The sequence below is a fragment of the Macaca mulatta genome, chromosome 9, assembly GCF_049350105.2.
Source record: "Macaca mulatta isolate MMU2019108-1 chromosome 9, T2T-MMU8v2.0, whole genome shotgun sequence".
Taxonomy (NCBI): domain Eukaryota; kingdom Metazoa; phylum Chordata; class Mammalia; order Primates; family Cercopithecidae; genus Macaca; species Macaca mulatta.
This window is the reverse complement of record NC_133414.1, coordinates 76,302,932-76,324,733: the sequence shown is the minus strand read 5'-3', so window position 1 is coordinate 76,324,733 and position 21,802 is coordinate 76,302,932. Positions and strand designations below refer to the sequence as shown.

Here is a 21,802-nt window from a genome sequence, read left to right as displayed (position 1 = left end):
ATCTGGAGACTGATCTAAAAGTCACCTAGCTAGAGATGACAATCAAATCCAGAAGTTCATAGAACAAAATAAAGGTGAACATAGGGCAGCTAAAGCCTAAACCTTTTGTAATTAGAAAGCAGTTAGGGTGTGTTTAAAAAAAAAAAAGAAGGCATAAGTGAATTGCTACAGAGGCAGGAAGACCAGAACAGTCTCCAGGTTTAGCCCTATTCCTTGATGGGGAGCATCCCTTCACAGTCCTCCAAGCACGGTGCCATGTTTTGCACTAGAGGACACCAAAGTGGACTGAAAGGTTGAGGAACTTGCTGAAAGCTGTAGGAGCAAACGGCAGAGCTTAGCTGCTTTATTCACTTTTCTTCCATTTAATTGTGCAGATACTCTTAGATGTCTTAACATAGTCACTTGCTTTAAAAAAAAAAAACACAAAATACACCTGAATCTGTAGGCCAGTATTTAAGCTACTGAACTGTTTAGGTATGGTATTTTATTTATTGGATGACTTACAGAAGAGGGTTGTAGTTCAGTTATTGATGCAGATGGGGCTACTGTGGTCCCACAGCTCTGGCTCTGGGCAGCACAAGACCCTTTGCCCACTCCCAGCTTTCCAAGGAACCCAAACTCAAATCCCTGCCAGCTCCAACTTGCTCAGCACTTCAGTCTCTACAGTGGGAGCCACACTGGTGCCACAACTGCTCCCAAGCAGCAATATCTGTCTTTCAGTTGTCTTTCTGGTGACAATCTTTCAGCACAAAAGAATGCCTCAGACAGAGTAAGAATCAGCCTGTGGCAATTTTTGGGAAGCATTTTGTAGTAGGTGTCCTTCAGGCTTGCCTTCACTGGTGACTAAAAGTGACTGTGATGACGGGTGGATAACGGACTTGCTTTCCCAAATGTCCATTCTAGTAAATTATGATTGAAATAATGAATAGATTCTCACACCTTAGCTAGAGTACCATCTGGAAACTAGTGTTACTTATTGAAAGGTTTTAATTTTTGCTTTATTTCCCCCTAAATGTAGTTTCTAGTCTAAGGCTTTTTACCCCGTGAGTCTTGTCTTCCTGACATAGTGATCTTTACTTCATTGTGGGTTTCTGATTTGGCTACTAGAGATCTTGATGACAAGCTACTTATGAGGCCTGGGTCCAGTACCATCCTTTCAACTCGAAATTGGCCAAATCGAGCTGTGGAGTTTAGTACATCATCTCTGTCATACACAGCGCAGTCCACCAGGAGACGCAATCCACCGCCACGAACCCTTCATCCGATCAGCACCAGCCATTCACGTGCTGGAACACCAAGACCTATGGAAGAAATCCTCAGAGGAGCCCGAGTGTAGGTTTCAAAAGCAGAACTTCTGGAAACCGTGGTAAAACTAATTCAGTTTACATACAGAGTTAATTTAAACATAAGACTGAAATCTATGCCTAGAAACTAATCATTAAGTAGTCTTATGACAGATTGCCCATGGGTTTAGATCCAATAGAAAATTTTTTAGTGGGGTTAAAATTTATTTTATTTTTTAAGGTAGAGTCTCACTCCTGTCGCCCAGGCTGGAGTGCAGTGGCATGATCATGGCTCACTGCAGCCTCAACTTCTGAGCTCAAGTGGTTCTCCCACCCCAGCCTGCCAAGTAGCCGGGACCACAGGCGCGTGGTGCCACCATGCCAGGTTTATTTTTTGTGTTATTAGTAGAGACAGGGGTCTTGTCATGTTGCCCAAGCTGGTTTCAAACTCCTGAGCTCAAGCAATCTGCCTGCCTCAGTCTCCCAAAGTGCCGAGATTACAGGCGTGAGCCACTGCACCCAGCAGGGGTTAAATTTTAATGAAATAGATACTGAATCTTTCTGTTGATCTAGCTAAAGAGTTCTATGTCTATTTGTAAAAATAAAATGTTGGCTAGAATACTATATTGGGGTTACAAAAGGAATAAAGAACCTATTTATTTAATCAAACATTTTCCGTGGTGGGAACATATTTAGTGAAATTCACTCCAAAATAAGTTAATTCCCCTTTAAGGTTTTTCTGCACCATTGGGATCCGTTTATTCCATTGACAATGAAAACTTTATAAACCTCAGATAAGAAGTTGCTTACATACCAGGAAAAATATCCCTTACCACTTCCTAGGAAGTGACACTAAAATTAATCTCCTTTCCCACCCTTCATTCACTACACACTCTGAGCCTCATCATGCAAAAAATACCTAGGAACCAATTTTAAACATATAATTCTTTTAGCTGTTGATTCACAAAATGTCTTAGGATGATTAGTTTCTTTTTTTTTTTTTTTTTTTTTTTTGAGACAGAGTCTCACACTGTTGCCCAGGCTGGAGTGCAGTGGCGCGATCTCGGCTCACTGCAAGCTCCGCCTCCTGGGTTCACGCCATTCTCCTGCCTCAGCCTCCCAAGTAGCTGGGACTACAGGCGCCCGCCACCGCGCCCGGCTAATTTTTTTTTTTTGTATTTTTAGTAGAGACGGGGTTTCACTGTGGTCTCGATCTCCTGACCTTGTGATCCGCCCGCCTGGGCCTCCCAAAGTGCTGGGATTACAGGCTTGAGCCACCGCGCCCGGCCAGGATGATTAGTTTCTAAAAATATCCTCCAAGGTATGAAATAATAAGGCCACAGCAGTGTTTTCAATTCAGCTTCCAAGTTAAGCATTATTATGTGGATGTAGATATATCTATACCAACAGAGCTATAAATTCATTCATTTGGGGATGAGTAGTCTTGATGTATGATTAATCTCTCATTCCTTCTTACAGTACTTTTTTTCAAAGTTGAAAAGTAAGTTGCTTTATTACTTCTGGGGCATGAAATTATCATTCAGTTTCAATTACTGTCTTAAGGATGAGGAATACTGCAAGCTGCTCCAGATCCTACTGAAGGGAATGAAGGTTTAGGAACTCTACCCGAGAACTATGGTTATTAGGGAGAAGGATAACCAGAAGGTCCAGAACTGTCAAGAATTCCATCATCAGCTGGGAATTTACAAATCTAAATCAGCAGAGAAGTGCAATACCAGATAAGGACAAATGTTTTATTCCAGTTCTGTGGGAGAGAAAAGGTCAGCTTCTGTTGTATACCCAGAGTATAGAGCTTCAAAACAAAATCAGAAAACACTATTTTAAAAACTAATTTTCCAAAAATCCTGAGATCTCTACTTAAAAACATAGGCAGCCTAAAGCTTTCTGTGCACATTAAACTCATCTGCTTCATTTATCTGATTTCTAATCAATTTGCTGGTATTGTTATAACTTCATGCTTTCATACCTTGGTGTTTGTTGGTGGTATCTGCAGCCCAGTGGCAGCCGACTCACTCTCCTCTCCCTCACCAATGCCCCTGAGTCGAAATAATCTGCTACCACCTATTGGCACAGCTGAAGTGGAACATGTGAGCACTGTGGGGCCACAAAGACAGACGGTATGTTTCTTTCTTATTGCCTCTCCATGTACTTACCATACAACCTCATGGGCAGTAATTCTGCAGGATCTGTGCCCTGATCTTGATTTATACTGTGTTTTGTCAAAAGTACAAACAGTGTGATAATTTATGACATGGAATTGGAGCTGTTTGGCCTGCACTTATCATATCTGCCATGGTCAATAGGGTTTTTAACTACATACCACACTACGGATAGTTTTCACTGTTTCTGTAACTTCTGTCTCCTCTGCAGAAACCCCATGGCGACTCTACTCGAGCTCAAAGTGCGGTGGTGGATGAACCTAACTATCAGCAGCCACAAGAAAGGCTCCTTTTGCCCGACTTTTTCTCCAGGCCCAACACAACTCAATCATTTTTGGTAGAGTGACATACTTCCTAGAATGGTCTTGATAGTTGGGGAAAGAAAACGTGGGGGAATACTAGTTTGGCAGACTTAAGACTTTATCTAGAGGCTTAACTCAGAATAAAAGTTGAGTTTCCAACAATAAAAACAGTGTTATAAATACATTTTGTTCAAATTCTCACTAGTCCCTGATGCCTATTCTTTAATGTCTTATACAGAAATCACAAATTCTAAGCAATTTAACACTTAGATATGTCTGACCACAAGCAAGAATATTAAATCCCAGTGCATATCAGATAAGCATAACTTCATTGTGTAACCCTTTTCTTCTGGAATTACATCAAAAGTGGTCTCAGATTATGATGAATCCTGATGGATGAGTGGGTTGGGACTTTTAATAAAAAATTTTTTTCAGAAGCAGGCTCTTGCCATGTTGGCCAGACTAGACTTGGAACTCCTGCACTCAAGCAATCCTGCCTTAGCCTCCCAAGTAGCTGGGACTACAAGTGCACACCACTGCACCCAGTTTAGGACTTTTTCTTTCTACTGGTGTTTTAAATGCTGATACTACCTACCATTTATTGTGCATTTACTAGTCTTATCAGCAATGGGGTCATGCACTGACCTTCCCCATTTGTAGGCTGGGAGCTCGACCCCACATAATCTGCTTTGTGGCAAGAGCGCTTGGAGAGCCTGGGGAAGTAACCAGGGACCCCACATCCTGGAAGTTTTTGGGATGGTGGTGTTTACAGCACACTTGTCCCAACTCATGACCCCTGAACCACAGCAGGCTAAAGCACTGCAAAATTTTTCTTCTATGAGAAGAGTGGTAAGGATAATCAATACCAAGACCTCTGTATTAGTTTCTTAGGACTTAAGAAATGACCAACAACTAGGTGCCTTAAAACAGCAGAAATTTTTTCCTCACAGTTCCAGAGACGAAAAGTTCAAAAATCAAGGTGTCAGCAGAGCTATGCTCCCTTTGCAGGGTCTAGGGAAGAATCTTTTTGTCTCTTCCTGGATTCTGGTGACCACCTGTGATCCCTGGTGTTCCTTGGCTTGCAGCTGCATCACTCCCAATTTCTGTTTTTTTTTTTTGAGACAGAGTCTCGCTCCGTCACCTAGGGTGGAGTGCGATGGCGCGATCTCAGCTCACTGCAACCCCTGCCTACTGGGTTCAAGCAATCCTCCTGCCTCAGCCTCCCCAGTAGCTGGGACTACAGATGCCCAACACCACGCCCAGCTAATTTTTGTATTTTTAGTAGAGACGGGGTATCGCCATCTTGGCCAGGCTGGTCTTGAACTCCTGACCTCAAGTGATCTGCCCACCTCAGCCTCCCAAAGTGCTGTGATTACGGGCGTGAGCCACTGCACCTGGCCTTTTTTTTTTTTTTTTTTTAAGACAGGGTCTCACTCTGTTGCCCAGGCTGGAGTGCAGAGCACAGCTCACTGCAGCCTCAACAGCCTGGGCTTAAGTGATCATCTCACCTCAGCCTCCTGAGCAGCTGCGACTACAGGCGCATGCCACTACGCCCTGCTGAATCTTTTATTTTGTAGAGATAGGGTGTTACTATGTTGGCCAGACTGGTCTCAAACCCTGAGGCTCAAGTGATCCTCCCACCTCAGCCTCCCAAAGTGCTGGGACTACAGGCATGAGCCACACACCCAGCCTGCCTCTGTCTTTACATGGCTTTCCTCCCTGTGTGTCTGTGTCCAGGGTTCCCTCTTCTTATAAAGATACTAGTTGCTGAATTTAGGGCCCACCCTAATCTAGTGTGACTTTACCTTGATTCATCTGTGAAGACCCTATTTCCAAACTTGGTCACATTCACAAGTTCCAGGTGGGCATAAATTTTGAGGGAACACTGTTCAACCTAGTAGACCCCATAAGGTTGACTTAGGGAGAAACTCACCAAAAACAAGAACAAAAAGGAAACATGAGCATTTCTGATTCTTGGGGTTCAGTGTGAACCCCAGAAAGTTTGAGAACTTCTACTGAATTTGCCTTCTCATAATCTGATATAGGACATTTGTTAAGTAGTACTTAATGATTGTATTACACAGCTAGATTCTCTCAAACTTTTTTTTTCTTGAGACGAAGTCTCCCACTGTCGCCCAGGCTAGAGTGCTGTGGTGCAATCTCAGCTCACTGCAGCCTCTACCTCCTGGGTTCAGTCGACTCTCCTGCCTCAGCCTCCTGAGTAACTGGGACTACAGGCATCTGCCACCACACCCAACTATTTTTTGTATTTTTTTAGTAGACAGTGTTTCTCCAAGTTGCCCAGGCTGGTCTTCAACTTCTGACCTCAAGTGATCCCCCTACCTTGGCCTCCCAAACTGCTGGGATTACAGGTGTGAGCCACCACTCCATTCTCAGCCAAACATTTCATTTTTTTAAGAGACAAGTGTCTCACTACATCACCTAGGCTGGAGTGTAGTGGTGCAATCAGCAGCCTCAAACTCCTGGGCTCAAGTGATCCTCCCACCTCAGCCTCCCAAGTAGCTGGGATTACAGGTGTGCACCTCTGCACATGGCTAAAAATGTTTAATTTTTTATTGCTTTAGGAATAAAACCGAGCAGATGAAAACATTTCAGTCTTCTCTTTAGGTTTATAACAAAAAACAAAGTAAAAATTACTTACCATTTCTCTCCCCATTTGCTGTCATAAAAAGGGAGATAGATAGTTGCTCAGTTTATTAAGAATGCTAGCTGTGAGACAGGCACAGTGGCTCACACCTGTAATCCCAGCATTTTGGGAGGGTGAGGTGGGCAGATCACCTGAAGTCAGGAGTTTGAGACCAGCCTGGCTAACGTGGTGAAACCCATTTCTATTAAAAATACAAGAAAATTAGCCAGGCATGGTGGTGCACACCTATAATCCCAGCTACTCAGGAGGCTAAGCCGGGGAGGCGGAGGTTGCAGTGAGCCGAGATTGCACCATTGCACTCCAGCCTGGGCAACAGACCGAGAAGACTCTGTCTCCAAAAAAAAGGAATGCTAGCTGTGAGTCCTGGGCCTGGCACTACAGACTAGCACTTCGCTCCTTGCTGTTTTCATCTAGAATAGGGGCCAGTAAACTACAGTTCCTGGGCTACTCATTCGGCCTACCACCTTGTTTTGTAAATAAACTTTTATTGGAACAGTGCCACCAAGCTCATGTGTTTTTTTTTTTTTTTTTGAGACTGAGTCTGGCTCTGTCGCCCAGGCTGGAGTGCAGTGGCCGGATCTCAGCTCACTGCAAGCTCCGCCTCCCGGGTTCACGCCATTCTCCTGCCTCAGCCTCCGGAGTAGCTGGGACCACAGGCGCCTGCCACCTCGCCCGGCTAGTTTTTTGTATTTTTTAGTAGAGACGGGGTTTCACCGTGTTAGCCAGGATGGTCTCGATCTCCTGACCTTGTGATCTGCCCGTCTCAGCCTCCCAAAGTGCTGGGATTACAGGCTTGAGCCACCGCGCCCGGCAAGCTCATGTGTTTATGTGCTGTCTATAGCTGCCTTCATACCATAACAGCAAGGCTGAGTAGTTGCAACAACCACCCTATGGTCCACAAAGCCTAATATAATAACTATCTGGCCCTTTACAAAAAATAAGTTTGCTGACCCTTGATCTCAAAAATATAGGGGCTTCACCAGAAAAAAACTTCCTGAAATCTCTTGATTTCAGTGCTCTCTCAAGGGAACTACTGGGGGATGTTTTTAATCCATAAGCCCCAGCAGGATGTCATATATAGCTTTATCTGATATTTGTATTTTAATATTTTAGTCATATCTCTACAATTTTTAATTCCTTGAGGTAACTGTGAAATGTTTGCATTTCATAACGCTAAAAAGTAAATGTAAAGTTAAATTTCAGTATGGTGGTAAAGTCATAAGTATTTCAATGTTGCTGAAAAGGCTGGTTCTGTTTTAAATGAAAGCATTCATTTAAAATATATGCAGCAGCCAACAAAAAGAAATCAGACAAACTCCCTTAGAAGCTAACTGAAATATTAAACCATACAGATTATTTATAAATGCTGATTTTCTTAACGGCATAGTAATAACATTGAAGAATATGCAATTTTTACAATAAATGGCTTTGTGGGCATCTGGCTTGGGGTTTTCTACTTGAAATTCAACACAGTGCACTCAGCTGACTTTTCCCTCAGGTTGGTAGTCTATGCCTTTTACACTGTTGATTTCAAGGTTTTCCTGTGAACCTGATAAATATTATCCTTTGTGAGAAGCTGCATCCTAAGAAGTGTCTCCTCTTTTTCTCTTTTAGCTGGATACACAGTATCGTCGCTCGTGTGCAGTTGAGTATCCGCATCAGGCCAGACCTGGCAGGGGATCTGCAGGTACAGGTGGAGCCACGGCCCTTATTTACTACTGTGTGGTTAAGACTCAGCCTTTGTCTTTTTTCCTACATCTGTTTCCCCTTCTTTCAGATTTTCTTGGATTTATTGTTTTCTCACATCTTTGTAAATCACCTAGAATTCATTTTGGAACATGAGGTATAATAAAAAGCTAGGAGGGTTCTATTGCTCAGAGCCAAAAAGTTTCAATTCTTGTTTTCTTCACACCATGTAAATTAACTTCTCACTACTTTCGTAAACTGCTTTGTTTTTTAATCTAATCTAAAAAGTTTAACCCAAATTAGTCCTTATTATAACGTTCAAAATATTCTTTGAGAACATGGCATGGATTTTGTTATGTAAGCAAAAGTCATATTCCTATGGATTAAACTGCTTTGATTAGTTAATCTGTTAGGCCAAGGTAAGAAAAGAAATTCTAAACCATCAGGATATGCTAAGTCTGATTCTATCCCATTAACTCTTTTTATCTTTAAACTATACTCTGTAGATATACTAACAAAGAAGTGATGGGAGAAAATTGAGGGATTTTTTTTTTGAGACAGTCTCACTCTGTTGATCGGGCCAGAATGCAGTGGCACGATCATGGCTCACTGTAGCCTTGAACTCCTGGGCTCAAGGGATCCTCCCACCTAAGCCTACCACAAGGGGCTATAAGCAGTGCCACCATGCCCAGCTAATTTATTTTTTGTACAGACAGGGTCTCACTATGTTGCCCAGGCTGCAGGATGTCTTAATTCTTCCTGTGACAGTCTTACCACCATCAGGGTCATTCTTATATATGCTCAAGGTAAATTTATAAGTAATGAACAGTTGAGATGTTTCCTGTTAATAAGATTAATCAGCAACTACAGTAAAAAACTAGTCTGCCTCAAACCATCTTTGTAGTCCAAGTGATTTCCCAGCTCAGTTCCCGGTAGCACTGTCTGGTAGAGTCTTTGAATGCTTTCAGATCTGCATTTGAACTACCATTTCAGCTACATTGAAAGTCAGGTATAACTGGCCGGGTGTGGTGGCTCACACCTGTAATCCCAGCACTTTGGGTGGCTGAGGCGGGCAGATCACGAGGTCAGCAGATCGAGATGATCCTAACACAGTGAAACCCCATCTCTACTAAAAATACAAAAAATTAGCCGGGTGTGGTGGTGGACACCTGTAGTCCCAGCAACTTGGGAGGATGAGGCAGGAGAATGGTGTGAACCCGGGAGGCGGAGCTTGCAGTGAGCTGAGACAGTGCCACTGCACTCCAGCCTGGGCCACAGAGCGAGACTCCATCTCAAAAAAATAAAGAAAGGTGTAACTAATGTTAACACTGAAGTGAGTAAATCAGACATCTTGGTTCTTTTTAATTAGTGGGCTCTTCTGCAAAACTAGTTCACTGCTTTCATACCTTAAGAAAGTCCAATTCATAACTGGAGCAAAAAAGCCCTTAGCTATAAACTTGAGAGTTATTATCAAACCTAGACTGCCTACTAATGTTACTCTATGTCATCTGACAGGTCCTCAGTTACATGGGTCTACAAAATCTCAAAGCAGAGGCGGACCAGTCTCTCGAACCAGGCAGGGACCATAAGGCAAATGAGAAGAACCTGTCAGGCTGCAGGAAACACGAGATTTCATGAAGCCGTATTCAGTCATCAAGTGATGTAGAGCTTGTATAGAAGATCGACTAGAAACCATCTTCATGAAGGGTGATTTTGGCACAAGTGACTGAAGAACAAAACAGCACAGCCGCCAAAAATGACATGCGTGTTTTTTCTATCTCCAGTTACTGTCTCTTTCAGCAGAAATTAACCTATTCCATTGGAAAGAAAAGTTTGTACCCAAAGATGCAACAATGAATAATAGCCAAATCACTGCTCATGTTGTCTCTTAACAATGATCAGTTCAATCATATAGGATTTGATGAGCTCACACATACATAAAAAGCAGCAAATGGTCAGTGACAATATCACTGGCTTCAGAATACTTCAGCTTGTGTTCATTTCTGGAGAGCTATACTCAGTTTTAAGTCATTTTGCTATCAAAAATCTGACCTCATCCAACAGACGTCATTTCTAAAACTCTCTTTAGATGTCCTACCCTATTAACAGATTAAAATGGAAGGGGTGTGTAACTAAAGACATAAATGTTAAGCATTAAAGTAACTTCTGTAATAAAGTATATTGCATATTTTTTTAGATAGGACAGTTCAACCTTATGATGCCTACCTGATGCCGGGTTATGCTTATTTTCTTCCTAAAGTAGGTTACTGGTCATATCTTTTTTCCAAATATTAAATGCACCTTGCCAGATATTCTCCTGCAACTCTAAGGAAAGGAAGTCAAAAAATAATTTGTAGAATCTACTATTGGGCCAAAGTATAATTCCCTAAAAGTTTAAGAAACCCTGGCAATTAATTCAGCATAAACATATCCTATAAACAGCAGGAGAGGTTCAGCTTTCTGACTTTACTGTGGACCTAAGGGCATTCATGAAAGCAGCAACAGTTTTAACTATGGCTTAAATTTATTTTAAATTTCACTAAATACAAATCTTGATTGTCATGCCAGTTTTAGATCTTATTAATTTTCAGAATGGATAAATTCAATAATCATAAATTGCAATAACTTTTTTTTTATACCAAGGTGTTCTAATGCCATCATATGAAGACAGATGCTTCAAAGAACCTGCACTAAATTATATTTTTAATACAATTAAAAACTATTTTTAACCTATTTGTAGTCACAAACTGAAAATGTGTGATCTTTACCTTAGAGCTAAAGGCTTACTTTATGCATATGGCATATTTAATAGTCTAAAAATCAAACATTTAAACAGTTCCTAAAAAAGTTCCATATATTCTCATACCAACTCATCTAAATAGAAATGAAAATCTCTGTATTGTTCTCACAAACCATTACCAAAAGTTCACTATAACAATTAGATCACCCGGGCGCGGTGGCTCAAGCCTGTAATCCCAGCACTTTGGGAGGCCGAGATGGGCGGATCACGAGGTCAGGAGATCGAGACCATCCTGGCTAACACAGTGAAACCCCGTCTCTACTAAAAAATACAAAAAACTAGACAGGCGAGATGGCGGGCGCCTGTAGTCCCAGCTACTCGGGAGGCTGAGGCAGGAGAATGGCGTGAACCCAGGAGGCGGAGCTTGCAGTGAGCTGAGATCCGGCCACTGCACTCCAGCCTGGGTGACAGAGCCAGACTCCACCTCAAAAAAAAAAAAAAAAAAAACAATTAGATCAATATGGCTTGCCTTTCAAAGTTAAAGAGTCAGAAAGGGGCCTCTAAGAAGTCATTTAGCCCAATTCCCTCACCTTGTTTTCCCTCAAAGCCGGTGCAATTTTTTTTAAACCAAAAAACTGGACATATTTAATACATACAGTTTGACAAGTTTGTATTTCACTCTTTGTTTTGATGTAATAACTTTTATAAAAGGAGACAGATGTTCAGACAAGCTCAGTGAAAGACATTCAGCAATCAGTGGCAGGACTACAACACACATCTCTCTATGCTAGGGAAACCAAGCTCTCTATTATAAAGCTGACAGGGGCTATTGTTTTCCACTTTTCTCTCATCCTAAACACCATTCGCATTTATTCTAGGTCACATTTTTACTGGGATCATTTACAAAGCCCCCAGAACTTAATCATCGTGTTTTACTTTTTTTATTTAATCATATACAACTCTTACAAAAATGCTTGAAGTAATTTAACACCCGTACATCAGTACAAAACCTGGCTGAGTAAAATGAAGAGAGGGTCTATTCAAGATCATTAAGACCAAATGTAAACTGGGAAGTATGTGGAAGACAGCTGTCCAGCAAGTATTTGGAAGATGTTCTAGCTGGGTAGAGAGCCTAATCTAACAGACACGCACACTGCAGAAAACAGCATGAACAGAACCACATCTTAGATAAGAGTTCTGTGTACCGAAGATCTATGGAGGCAAGTGCTGTCAGGAAGGACACTACCTCCCTCCGCCCTCCCAACCGTCACCACCAAGTTCCTTCTGGTAAGACCTCACACAATGTCAAGTGCTTTCTAGGAAATACTAAGATGCTTGGTCTAGTCAATCTGAAAAATTCAGGCTGGAAAGACACCTTTTCTCAAGAGTTGACTTTTGCCTTCAAATCTTGCCTGCACCTTGCCTACCATGGCATCAATTTACACCTAAGGACCTTTGAAGAGAAAAATTCCATTATTTCTTTTCTTTCTTGAGAGATTTTTTCCCTCCTCCTTTGGAAGATTTGCAGTACTTTGCTTCCATCTGAGCCAGAAAATTGTCCATTTCCTTTTGCCGATCCTTTTGTCTGCTCTGTTTGAGAAGTTAAAACACAAGCTTTCACAACATTATCCATAGACAGAAGGTACTTAGTGGATGCCAGGGGCTGGAAAAGTGGAGTAACTACTAATGGGTAGGAGTTTTTTTGGAATGGTGAAAATGTCCTACAATTGGTGTTAATAATTGTAAAACTTTGTAAATACATTAAAAACCACCAAACTGTACACTTTAAAAGGACAAACGGATGGTATGCGACTTATGTCTTAAAAGAAGAAAACAAAATACAACATTCCAAAGAAAATATTAGCAATAGGAATCAGATCATTAAAGATGTGGCAACAAACTGCCAAGTTTACCTGAATGGCTGCCTTCAGGCTATCCACGCCTTCATCAAGCCCCAACTCCTTTCTGCTCATTTCTGCTTCTTTCGCCTCTTCCTGAGCCTGAAACAGAAACTCACATGAGACTCAGGGCCACCAGAAAATGCTTAAAATACATTCTCTTTCCCAAAAACAAATCTATAATACTGTTTCAATTTGAGGATTATATGAATAGACAAAATGAACAGAATTACATAACTATGTCATTCATTAAAAGGCAACAATGCTGATAGCAAGCATAGATCCTCCGATTCCAATTACCATTTGTTTTTTCCCCCAATTCTACTTACTAGAGGTAGGAAGTACTTTGGCACTCATAAATCATATGGTGATAAAAGGGAACATGAGGCCAGATATGGTGGCTCACACCTGTAATCTCCATACCTTGGGAGGCCAAGGTGGGAGGATTACTGGAACTCAGGTGTTTGAGACCTGCCTGGTTAACACAGCAAGACCTCATCTCTACAAAAAATAAAAGAAATGAGCCTGGTGTGGTGGTATGTGCTTGTAGTCCCAGCTACTAGGGAGGCTGAGGTGGGAAGATGGCTTCAGCCTGGGAGTTCGAGGCTGCACTGAGCTGTGATCATGCCTCTGCACTCCAGCCTGGATGATAGAGTGAGATGCCATCTCTTAGAAAAAAGAAGGAAAAAAAAAAAAAGAAAGAAAGAAAATGATGCAATTGCCAGGATACAGGTACTTCCAATTCCTCCCCTGGAAACCCAATTTACTACATGGGACTGGTGGTGCCTTGTGAACAACCCCAGTTTAAAATGACTTCTGGGTAGTCAGAAGAAACAACATCAATAAACTCAGTTTTAACATTTACTTACCTGATTTCAAAACAGCCTTCCTTTGCCAAGTGTTCCTAGAGCATTGTTTACAAAATACCACAAGCACACCTTAGGGTAACAACTATAAGATGCCCCAACACCCCTTGTGAATTTTCTAACTAGCAATTAATGCTATTAATACTGAGGATGATGATACATTAGAATCCCCATCCCAATAAGACACCCATTTCCTTGTATTCAAATTATCTCTTTAAATTCAGCATCCCCCTAAGGTTTGTTGAACAGTCTCTCAAAACTATGCCATTTTTCTCCTCAAACTCTAGGGAAGTTTCTCAAGTTAACAGTCTACTGTGAATGCAGCTGTGCTCAGTTTCATCTCAGGAAATGAACAACTTAAGATTTGACTGTCAGCTTGAGTCTTAGCAGGTGTAGCCTATGAACCAAAATGCTCTTGATATACACTCCACTGCTCCCCTCAGCTCACCAGAAAGGTCAGCCTCTTATTTAGGCAAAACAGGCCCTTTGAATTTTCACCGGAATCAAAAACGTCAGCTTTCTCTCCGCATGCATCTCCTATGTAAAAGCTGCAGAAAAGTTCCTGAGGGCACTCATGAGAGCAGCAATGGTTCTAAAAGTTGTGTGCTCCTTAAGAGAATCTAATGCCTGATGATCTAAGGTTTCATCCTGAACTACCCGCCCCCCAACTCTCCTCACCCCCACTGTCACTGAAAAAACTGTCTTCCACAAAACAGGTCCCTGGTACCAAAATGGTTGGGGACGGCTGAAGTTTTTCTTTAAAAAAAAGAAAAGAAATTCTGTGTTCAACTCAAGAATCAAACTCTGGGCAAAGGCCCAAAAATCTGCACTTTTAACAAGACAGTCTCTCTCATTCTCTTTTTACCCCCTCAACCGAGTAAGGATCACTGCCCATCCTGTGTACCTGGGTTCCACTAACTTTATCTCCTGAGAAATGCCTCAGCAATGCTATAAGAATTGGCCCAGAAGAAAAAAGATTTCAGTGCTACTTTACTATGGTAATTTTAAACAATCTATGCAATAAAAATCATCTTAAGCACAACATACTAGAAAAAGGTTTCTCTTGATGAACTGGTATGCCCATTTTATTAGATCAGAACTGTAGATCAAGTTAACCCTAGTCCTTACTTCTGGAGTTTTATATTTACTTCCACTGCTGTAAATACCCTCAAATCCTTTTTGGAAGCAGTCAAAATATAAATCAACAGTATTCAAAATCTTACCCTTCTTTTCCTTGCATTCATCTTTTGTTTCGATTCTTTGACAAAGGCATTATAGGATGGGATCTCTCCAGCGTCAATAGCCTGCTGAATGATACTCCTTATCCTAGGTTCCTCTGTGTACTGCACGCAAAGCACAGACTCCATGATCTGATCCATGTCACCCTTGAAGTCCAGATAGGCCTGTTTAATATCGGCCAGCTCTTCTTCCGAACCTTTGTATGTCTTTTCAAAAGCTTGAATGTCCTCTAAAGATATCTGATAACAAAGGAGATTTGCTTTAACTTTGAAGATTTTACTTTAAATAAAAGATACATTAGTAAAACTAGAGTTAGGTGTTGAATTGCTGCAATGCAACAGTTGCTTGAGTTGAAATTATTGAACCAAATTTTCTATGCTTTAAGCTTTTCCGGAGTCCTCCTTTTTAAATCCAATCTTCGTATCTGCTAACTAGGGACCAGAGAAGTTTCCAACGGTGAAAGGAGATCCAGAATCAGGACTTACATTTGGATATGTAAAATAAAGAACATCCTGCAAAAAAAAAATAAATCTGCCCTTTTCAGTGCAACAATCACATTAACAGGAAATTTAAAGCCTGTTTAAGTGTGCGTGTATTTATATTTCAAGGCCAAACTCAAAAATTCTAATTCCTACAAAATTAACACAAAATACAAGATCTTAGAGGCAGTCAATAAAGGTTTGTTGATGGATGGTAACAGCCATAAAGAAATCTCCAGAGTCCTTTACCTTTTTAAAGAGTAGCCGCCAATACGCCTCCCAGTCTCGGTCTTGGGTGAGCACAAGAGAGTCCTCGTCCACTGTTCCCTGCTCATCGTACACTGCTCTCTGTTCTCTGTCACTGAGAACGGAATAGACTTTTCCCAGGATCTGAGGGCAGAGAGTATCCGTAAATCGCCCCTGCTCCTCCCACCGAAACCGCGGCGCGAGAAATAAAGATCAGAAGGCGGCGCCAAGCGGAGCTCAGCGCGCTCCCCCGGGACGGGGCCCGGCGGCCAAAAGGCTGGGGACATCCTGGCGGCCCGTCGGCCTCGGGGCGTGACCCCGCATACCTGGAAGCGACGGGTGGCGTCCTCTTTGTCGCCCTCGCCCACCCGGTCCGGGTGTACCTGCAGGGACACCTTGTGGTAGCCTCGTCGGACCTCGCCGTCGGAAGCCTCGCGTCGCACACCCAGCACCCGGTAAAGGTCGGCGGTGCCGAACACTTCCTCGCAAAGCTCCAGCAGCCCCATGCCGGGCAGGGATACGACCTCAGAGGAAGCAGCTGCTGCCAACCGTGCCGGGTACAACCCAGGACTGCTTCTTTTTCCCGCCCAAAATGCCCAGGGCGCCTGCGTCACAAGCACTGAAGGGGCGTGACCACCCCCCCCCGCCCGCGCGCATCCGCGCTTTACGGCGGCCGCAAAACGAGCCGTGACGAGGCAGGCGCGGGCCCGAGTAAATAACACTGGCGCGTGGAGTCGGAGTCCTAGGCCGGCCGCGCGCAGGAGCCAGGTCTTCAAGGAAGTGATGTTGCTCGGTTCTCTCCTCCCCTTGCTCTGGAAATCTGGCGTCCGTCTTACCTTTTAGTGTCCCAGAACAGCTTTTTCAAAAAGTTCATATATTAGCTTGAATTTACAAACTGCTGGCCTATTTTTTAAGTAGAAAATGGCCAAACATCAGCATTCAGCAATTTCACATGGTTCAACAGATTTTTTTTCAAAAATGTTCCCGAAAGGAACAGGTAAAGCTGTAGGCCCAAATAATTTTGCACCCCACTGGTTGGAAATGCTGGGGTACTTTCCCTCTAGCCCTGCAGGAAAAACTCTATACTGAAACCCAAAAAGCACAAAACACAAAAACTCTTACCCAACAGGACTTTCACCTTACACATTGGTGGAGGTAACATGACCCAAGCCCCCGTCTTAATAACAAACTGCTGAAGCAAAGGCGCTTTCTTTTAATCTGTGAAGTTCACAGCTGGGTTTGAACATGTTGGATCCCAGGTGGCAGCAGGGTAGGCTGGAGCAATCATCCAAGAGATGGTGAGAAACTTGGGCCTGGAGACCCAAAGCAAGGCTGAAGCTGGGGATAAAACTTTGGAAGTAGGAGAAGCTCACAAAGGAAGTATGCGTATACATGTATTAGACAAAGGATAAACAATGCTAAGTGAATACCCGAGTTGGCAGAAAAATACCTTATCAAATCTTATCCCGACTGATTTAGCATTTTTCAGAATCATTCTGCTCTGCCAATAAGTTTCTGCAAAGCCTCAAACTCTCCAGGATACATTAATATCTTTTAAACCTCCCAGGGTTGCCCTGATTTTCAAAGCATTTCTCTTTCCCACATCCAAGATCAAACTCAGCTGAAGTCAGTTCCTCTCAACCTGCCCTGGCATCAAAGTCTCAAAGCAAGCAGGGGCCAACCAGCAACAACCCCGGGGGGGGGTTGCCAACCACAGAATTTAAGATGGCTGGTAATCGTTCTCAGAACATAAAACACAAAATAAGTGGGCACATTGACAGAACCTCCTCTATAAATTTCCTATATCTTAGTCACATAACAGAGTTAAGACATCTGTCTTTGCTCATTTTTTTCCCCTCTATGGACAACATAATATGTTGGGAAGGGCTTTCCAGGAGGGCACAACTGGGGTATGAATCTTACATCACTGGGCAAGTTTCCACCTCTAGGCCTCAGCTTCCCTATCTGTAAAACAGAGATAATCCTACCTACCTTCATGCCTTACAATCGTCACGAATAATCTTGTACACAAAAGGCCTAGGACATATGTAGGTGCTTTACGATATTATCTTTCTTCCAGTTTCTCATATTTTTTAAGGTACTCAAATACATCAATTTTAACATTTTTCTATATACACATTTGCTACTGAAAATTGAAATAGCACATTGAAATACTCTTTTATTGCAACTAAAATTTTCAAAAAACCAGAAAATCAAATTAATTATTATGCTGTAGCCAAATTATGTAATGTTTTCTTTTCTTCTTGAGACAGGGTCTTACTCTGTCACCCAGGCTGGACTGTAGCGGAACAATCACAGTTAAGTATCGGCCTCCTGGGCTCAAGTGATCTTACTGCCTCAGCTTCCCGAGTAGCTGGAACTATGTGTGAGCACCACCACACCCAGCTAATTTTTAAATTTTTTGTAGAGATGGGGTCTTGCTGTGTTGCCCAGGCTGGTCTCAAACTGGTCTCAAGTGATCCTTCCACCTCAGCCTCCCAAAGTGCTGAGATCACAGGTGTGAGCCATTGCCCCAATGGTATCTTTATATTATTTCCTCACAAGTTACTTCAAATTCTTGATGTTGAATTTCATCTCACTGACTTCAGGCTTTTAAAACACATGGGAATGCTTGAGACCTATGGATAGTTGTGAGTCAAATAAAAAAGTAGAGCTAAAGTATACTGAAGTTATTCAAATACATTCAAACTGTAAGATCCCTTATAAATTACTGGCATCAAAGTAGGAAGGAAAAGATACAGGAAGTAAAATGCATCACTCATCACAGGTTGTCAAAATTATTGGTATACAGTTTATCCTAACACAGAGCAGGTTTCTTAACCGTCTCCATAAAATTACCAGCAAGAAAGAAAAGTACAAGAATAAGGTTCACAGCTGAATTGGCTTGGTGTCCTAATTCCCTATTCCAGTATTCTCAGAAGGATCCCATCTATGATATATGCAGAAATCACAGCCACATTTGAATGGTTCAATCTTGATTCATTCTGAACTCCCTTAAGCCCAGCAGTTTCTCATTCTTAAAAGGTAGGTTATTAAACCCCAAAAGCAATTTTCATAACAAATTTACATTTGTATATTTAAGAATATGCATTAAGGCCGGGAGTGCTGGCTCACGCCAGTAATCCCAGCACTTTGGGAGGCCAAGGTGGGCGGATCACAAGGTCAGGAGATCAAGACCATTCTGGCCAACATGGTGAAACCGCATCTCTACTAAAAATAAAAAAGTTAGCTGGGTGTGGTGGCACACACCTGTAGCTCCCCAGCAACTCGGAAGGGTGAGGAAGGAGAATCGCTTGAACCCAGGAGGTGGAGAGTACAGTAAGCTGAGATTGCACCACCGCACTCCAGCCTGGCAACAAAGGGAGACTCCATCTCAAAAAAAAAAAAAAAAAAAAAAGAATATGCATTAAGCAAGACAATATAAATCTCCAATTACAAAATCAGTAAGAAAGGTAACTGTTCTTACACTTGCGAGATGAACATGAAGATTTGAACAAGCCGTGAATAGTCTGGCTGGGGGTTTTGAAGCAGGATGTCTTGGAAGCCAGTAGATTGTAAAGTTGTCCAAGAGACCCAGAGCCCCACTCAAAAGTCCAATCCTCCCACAGTCACTGTCTATCCCAAGACAAAGTCCAAAAAAGCTAATTAGTACCCACATCCAGCGCTAAGTCACACAAGAATAAATCTCTCCATGGGCCCTGTGCAGGTCAGGCCAGAAGAGCAAGGACAACTCAGGATACTCCATTTATTGAACTCCAAATCTAACAAAATTAAGATCTCTGCAGAGTGTTTCAAGAGAACCTTGACTTTGTTCCCACTGCTATGCTCACTAAAGTCAGCTCACTTATGTTTCTGTAGCCTCTGTATCTGTAGCTTCTGCATCTGTTTTCTGAGAAGCTAAGAGGACTTCACATGCCCGTTTCCTTCGCAGTCTCTCAGCATTTGTGATCATCATAGGATGCAGAGGGAAAAAGCCAGCAAGACCTAAAAGCAACAGATTTTTCACTTATTATAACACCGTATAAGCCAATGCTTCCCTAGGAACTCTGTCTCACAGAACTGAGGTCTGAGATCTGACCCAGTGCATGGATGCAAACCATGCTCCTCACTTGCCAAACTCTGTACTGCTTCTCCCCGGCAAGGAGACAGTGGATGTCTACTTCCTAATAATATTCCCCTTACTTTAAAAAAGATAAACTGACAGATGACCATTCAAAACATACTATTCCCATTTTTAGCATAAAATACCAGTCACCCAAAAAGTCTTACAAAGGAGTCCACAAAAGGGGCCTCCAGATTCAAAATGCCAATTAGATCACAACTTCAGCTTCCACTTCAGTCCTGAGCAGTGTAGAGGGAACGAAAATAATTCTTTTTTTTTCTTTGAGATGGAATCTCCCTCTGTTGCCCAGACTGGAGAGCAGTGATGCGCTCTTGGCTCACTGCAACCTCCGACTCCTGGGTTCAAGTGATTCTCCTGCCTCAGCCTCCCCAACAGCTGGGACTACAGGCGTGTGCCACCACGCCCAGCTAATTTTTTTTTTTTAGTAGAGACGAGGTTTCACCACGTTGGCCAGGCTGGTCTCGAACTCTTGACCTTAAGTGATCCACCCGCCTCAGCCTCCCAAAATGCTGAGATTACACGCATGAGCCACCATGCCCCGCCAAAAATCATTCTTATACCCACTGTCCTGGAGCTGACTTCAGTTTAAAATCCCCTCAATAAGGTAAGACCAGAACTGAGTTACCCAGAAGCTTTTCCATAGGCTTAGTGAGGTGGGCCCCGCAGCCAATCCAATGACAGATCCTGTCTAGGTTGAGGGCAACGATTTTTTCTCCATGACTGTTGGGCAATGGATCATAGGATCCCAGCTGCTCTACGAAACGGCCATCCCTGGGACACTTGTTGTGAGCAACCACAATGCGGTAGAAGGGCCGGTTGGTGCAGCCACCCAGGGCAAGGCGGATGGTTAAGTGGCCCCCACGGTAGGACTTGTAGAGGAGAGGACCTGTAGAAAAACAGGTGGTTAGGATACACAAAAAAAAAAACAGCACAGAAAGGGCAAAATGACACAGACAGCACAGTTCCCTTTTTCCACTGAAATGTCTCACTTCCAATCTATTCCTGTCAATTCAGTTTAGATGCTATTCTTCTTTGTGAAACCCCTCTTGGCCACTCCAGCCAGCAATGACCTCCTCCTCATACCCAAACCCACTCGGCATGGGCTTCCCATTCACTAGGCTCTGTGACCTTGTGCGAACCTTAGCTGCTTCAGTGGGGTGGAAATTTTTCACAGGTGATTAAGTGGGGAAAAAACTGAGAGGAGGATCAAATGTAAGGCAGTGTGGCTGCTTCAGGTTCGGGTTGCCTCCATCGCGCCTGGGAGAGCACCGCCCGACCCGGCCCCGAACTCCCGAGCCCCGTGACCGCCCGGTACGTCTCGCGGGGACCCGATGACTCACTGAGGTGGACCATGGCGCCGCCGGCATACGGCTCCTCGGAGCGCCCCGCTACCCGCACGCACCAGCTCTACGGCCTTAGCAAGGCAGAAGACAGACAGAAACAAACTGCAGGCCGCACCACCTAGACGTCCAAACCCCGAAAACCTTGACTCCGGAAGCGGATGGTCCACTCGCCCCGCCTCTTCCGCTTGCCGCCCTACACTTCCCACAATGCAACACGGTGACCCCTAACGTACCTTAAACTGCTGCAAAAGAGACGTTTCTCCTGGTGTCTTGTGGGCGTGACGGTGCGATCCCTCTCAGGCTTCTGAGTCTCTGCTGGAGTCAGAAGTTTTGGGCGAATCCCAGGCGCTCCAAGAGAAATGCTACACCATCCATCCATCTTGCAGGCGTTGCTGCCCAGGCGCAACGCTGAGAAGGCAAATACTAAAGGGCGCTGTCCTTTCCTCGTGGAGCTCACAGTCCGCTGGGGAGACCGTGAGATGACAGCGGAGAAACTAGGGCGATCAATAGTACTCAGTGCAAGGAGAGCGAGCAGAGAAGGCAGACTTAATGCTTGCTGAGGAAGACTTCACAGAGGAGGTAGTGTCAGGGCTGAGACTAGAAGAAGGATTATAAGTGACTAGAGTTTACTTTATCCTTCTCGTTAACTAAAACTAATTTACCTCTCACCTTTCCTCCTATTGTCATCCCACCCCTGTCGAGGCAATCACACCTTAAAAAATAAAGGA

At 43.2% G+C, this 21,802-nt stretch overlaps 3 protein-coding genes across 10 annotated transcripts in view; 1 reads left to right on the top strand and 2 right to left on the bottom strand.

Moving 5' to 3' along the window:
- Nucleotides 1-10,295, top strand: part of FAM149B1 (family with sequence similarity 149 member B1) — an 81,866-nt gene extending 71,571 nt beyond the window's left edge. For 2 of the 3 annotated variants that reach the window (XM_015147347.2, XM_028853438.2), the window contains 5 exons: nt 1,108-1,332; nt 3,298-3,421; nt 3,675-3,800; nt 8,048-8,120; nt 9,635-10,295. In XM_015147347.2, coding sequence (XP_015002833.1) covers nt 1,108-1,332; nt 3,298-3,421; nt 3,675-3,800; nt 8,048-8,120; nt 9,635-9,708 — 622 coding nt within the window. In that variant the 3' untranslated portion in view covers nt 9,709-10,295. 3 annotated transcript variants of the gene reach the window in all.
- DNAJC9 (DnaJ heat shock protein family (Hsp40) member C9) lies at nt 470-16,159 on the bottom strand. Of its 3 annotated transcripts, none has more exons than XM_015147398.3 (5): nt 15,914-16,159; nt 15,591-15,731; nt 14,847-15,101; nt 12,773-12,859; nt 470-1,301 (listed from the first exon to the last, which is right to left on the bottom strand). In XM_015147398.3, exons 1-5 carry the CDS (start codon nt 16,091-16,093, stop codon nt 1,266-1,268), a joined length of 699 nt encoding a protein of 232 aa, XP_015002884.2. In that variant the 5' UTR covers nt 16,094-16,159; the 3' UTR covers nt 470-1,265. The 3 variants fall into 3 exon arrangements, with proteins under 3 accessions (XP_015002884.2, XP_015002883.2, XP_001103305.3); XM_015147397.3 differs by lacking the exon at nt 470-1,301 and adding an exon at nt 10,344-10,444; XM_001103305.5 differs by lacking the exon at nt 470-1,301 and adding an exon at nt 11,788-12,449.
- On the bottom strand, nt 16,095-21,234 carry MRPS16 (mitochondrial ribosomal protein S16). Of its 4 annotated transcripts, none has more exons than XR_003732787.2 (4): nt 21,072-21,234; nt 20,357-20,617; nt 19,075-19,592; nt 17,747-18,226 (listed from the first exon to the last, which is right to left on the bottom strand). XR_003732787.2 is itself a non-coding variant. In XM_077945228.1 (4 exons), exons 1-3 carry the CDS (start codon nt 21,082-21,084, stop codon nt 19,453-19,455), a joined length of 414 nt encoding a protein of 137 aa, XP_077801354.1. In that variant the 5' UTR covers nt 21,085-21,234; the 3' UTR covers nt 17,747-18,226.
- Between the last annotated feature and the right edge of the window lie 568 nt (nt 21,235-21,802).